The sequence below is a fragment of the Gekko japonicus genome, unplaced genomic scaffold (assembly GCF_001447785.1).
Source record: "Gekko japonicus isolate JY-2015 unplaced genomic scaffold, Gekko_japonicus_V1.1 scaffold446, whole genome shotgun sequence".
NCBI lineage: Eukaryota > Metazoa > Chordata > Lepidosauria > Squamata > Gekkonidae > Gekko > Gekko japonicus.
The window spans coordinates 1,086,755-1,089,429 of NW_015168058.1; the positions used below are offsets into that span (position 1 = coordinate 1,086,755).

The 2,675-nt window shown below is 51.2% G+C and overlaps 1 protein-coding gene across 1 annotated transcript in view; it reads right to left on the reverse strand.

Moving 5' to 3' along the window:
• INHA (inhibin alpha) overlaps positions 1-533 on the reverse strand; it is a 5,372-nt gene extending 4,839 nt beyond the window's left edge. Inside the window, exon 1 of the mRNA XM_015414509.1 lies at positions 14-533. Coding sequence (XP_015269995.1) covers positions 14-299 — 286 coding nt within the window. The 5' untranslated portion in view covers positions 300-533. The remainder of the gene's footprint in view (positions 1-13) is intronic.
• Between the last annotated feature and the right edge of the window lie 2,142 nt (positions 534-2,675).

Sequence of the window (2,675 nt, forward strand, 5' to 3'; positions counted from 1 at the left end):
GGTGTCCTCTTACCTGTGGAGGGGAAGATGATCACTTGGGATGTATCCTTTTCCTCCCAGCTGTGGGCAGTGGAAGCATGTCGCCGGTGGAGCCCCCTCTGGCCCCTCTGGACCCTGTTGGCTTGGGGTGCGGGGCCAAGGAACTCCAGGAAGTGGGCCTTGACTTTGGCCAGGATGAGCTGCCGGTTCACCTCACCCTCGCTGCAGCCGGCCACAGCAGCAGGAGACAGCAGGGCCAGCAGCAGGGCCAGCATGGAGCTGGCGAGGGGCAGGAAGTGCCAAACGCTCTGATCCAGCATGGGCAAAGAATGATGTGCTGGCTGAGGGTGGAGAATTCTTGCCGGCCTTCTTGGTGCACATGTGCCCAGGGCTTGGGCAGGCGGTGTTGCAGTGTGACAACAGAGCCGGCTCAGGTGCGTGCAGAGATCCTGCCCTCCAGTGGGAAGTGATCTGGCCCCTTCTCCCTTGAGCCTGACCCACCCAGCTCCTTCAGCTTCCCGGCTTCCTTGCTGAGCCAGGCTGGGGGCATGATGGCATTGAGACGTATCTGACACTGACGCAAATGTCTGCCAGCCATGAATATTATCTCCTGGGCAGCAAAACAGAAGAGACGTCTGGAATGCAAGGACGGTGCTGCCTAGGGGACAGGGCCCCTGGGCAGGATGCCCTGAGGGAGAGAGGGAAGCCGCCAAGGCCTGAGGAGGCAGTGCTGGATCAGGGGGCACAGTGCTTTCTGGCTTTGCCCCCTCCCCAAACACTCCCTTGAAATCATCCCACAGCTGCTATGATCTGAAGTCCGAGAAGCCTCACTCACCCCAAGCAGGCACATCCTCAGACTGTCAGTCTAGGGTCCTTAAAGGGACTAAAGGGCCTCTTGCTGTTTCATGCTCAGAAATCTGTACAGGGAAAGGCTCTGCTGGGTAACACACTGCCAGCGGCACACACATGCAGTGGCATGCATGCAGGAGAGCATGCCTTTGTATTCCATAAATTATCACCCTCTGGTTTTGTAATCATTATCACATGTGTGGATTAAGACTGCAAAACTCTTGTGGTACTTTAAAGATTAACATATTTATTATGACCTAAACTTTCATGGACTATTACCCACTTCATCTGATGCAATGAGCTCTGGTCCCAATGAGTAGAATTGTCAGCTTTTAAATTGGTCCCTCTAGCTGTCCTTTTAATATCAGTTTGAGCTGCAAGCAATTATCAGGTGCTGTTAATTTAGTTCCATTCCATGAAAAGCTTCAGTTCCCCATTTCCACTCATTAAACCTCTATTAAACGGGACAGGACATTTTTCTCCAGGCCTGCTGAGAACTGTTGGTGCCACAAAGCCTTTTGCTGCAACAAATACAGGTGCCACTCTGGAGCTTTTTGACTGGATTTGTATCTCCCTACTTTTGAAAGGGTATTGGTAGTGTAGGAAAGGTCCGTCCTTTTCTTTTGCTGATGATGAACATAATATTCAAATAATTTTAATCAGTTGTAAATACATTGGGATTATTAAATGGAGTTAAAGAGAGACTACTATTTACATCCAAGTTGCTCCGACCCCTATTCACGGCTCCTTGGTCCTGGATCAGGGCCAGATGGGCCCTAAAGATAAGGACTCAAACAATGGTTTGGGAGGACCCCAGCAGACTTTGTTTCAGGTTGATGGGAGTCTTCCCCCTAAGTCTAACCGCTGTGGGGGAAGAGAGATCTGGGTCTCCGGGGTATGAAGCTGCCTGTACAGAAGCAGATCATTGGTCCAGCTGGCTCATCGCTGTCTGTTTTAACTGACAGTAGCTTTCCAGATTCTCAGACAGAAAAAAAAATCTTTCCCAAGCACCTTCGACCTGACATATGTTAGCTAGAGACAGGACTGAATGTGTGACCTTCTCCATACAAATGAACCAGAGCGAGACAAACAACGGAGCAACAGGCTCCTTTTTAAACAGTCCGGGCTTGGCAAGCCACGCCCACAAGTCAGATAACATCCAATCATATTCAGTACATAAAGACCAATCAGTTTGCTTCCCTCCAGAACTTCCCTTGTTCTGATAGGTCGGTTTACAATACCTTGCTTAGACTCAAGCTCAAGACATTCATAGTTTCTGTTCCATACAGAACAGGCGGCTTCACTGAGTGGGCTCTCAGGCATCACATCCCAACTGAGGTCCCTCTGAGGTTGCCAACCTGCAGGTAGGGCCTGGAGATATCCAGGAACTACATATGATTTCCAGACTAGAGAGATCCGTTTCCCTAGAAAAAATGGCCGCTTTGGAGGATGAACTCTATGAAACCATGCCTCACTGGGGTCCTTTCCCCTCCCTAAGCCCCACCCTCTGCAGGCCCCACCCCAAATCTCTAGGAATCTTCCAGCCTGGATCTGGCAACCCTACACCCTTCCTCTCCTCAGACTTTGCCTTCCTTCAAGCACTGCGCCCAAATCTCTCTTTTCTGCGTGGCTGTTTTGTGTGTGCGTGCCTGGAAGTCATGGTCGACTTCTGATCACCCCCTCGTGGGGCTCGTACATTTTAGGGAAATGGCTTATTGTAGCCTACCTCTGTGTACCCGGTCTTCCTTGGAGGTCTCCCTTCCTAGCACTGGCCAGAGTCGGCCCTGCTCAGCTTCTGAGGCCTGATGCAGTCCAGGTCAGGGCTGACTGTGCCCAAATCTCCAGGG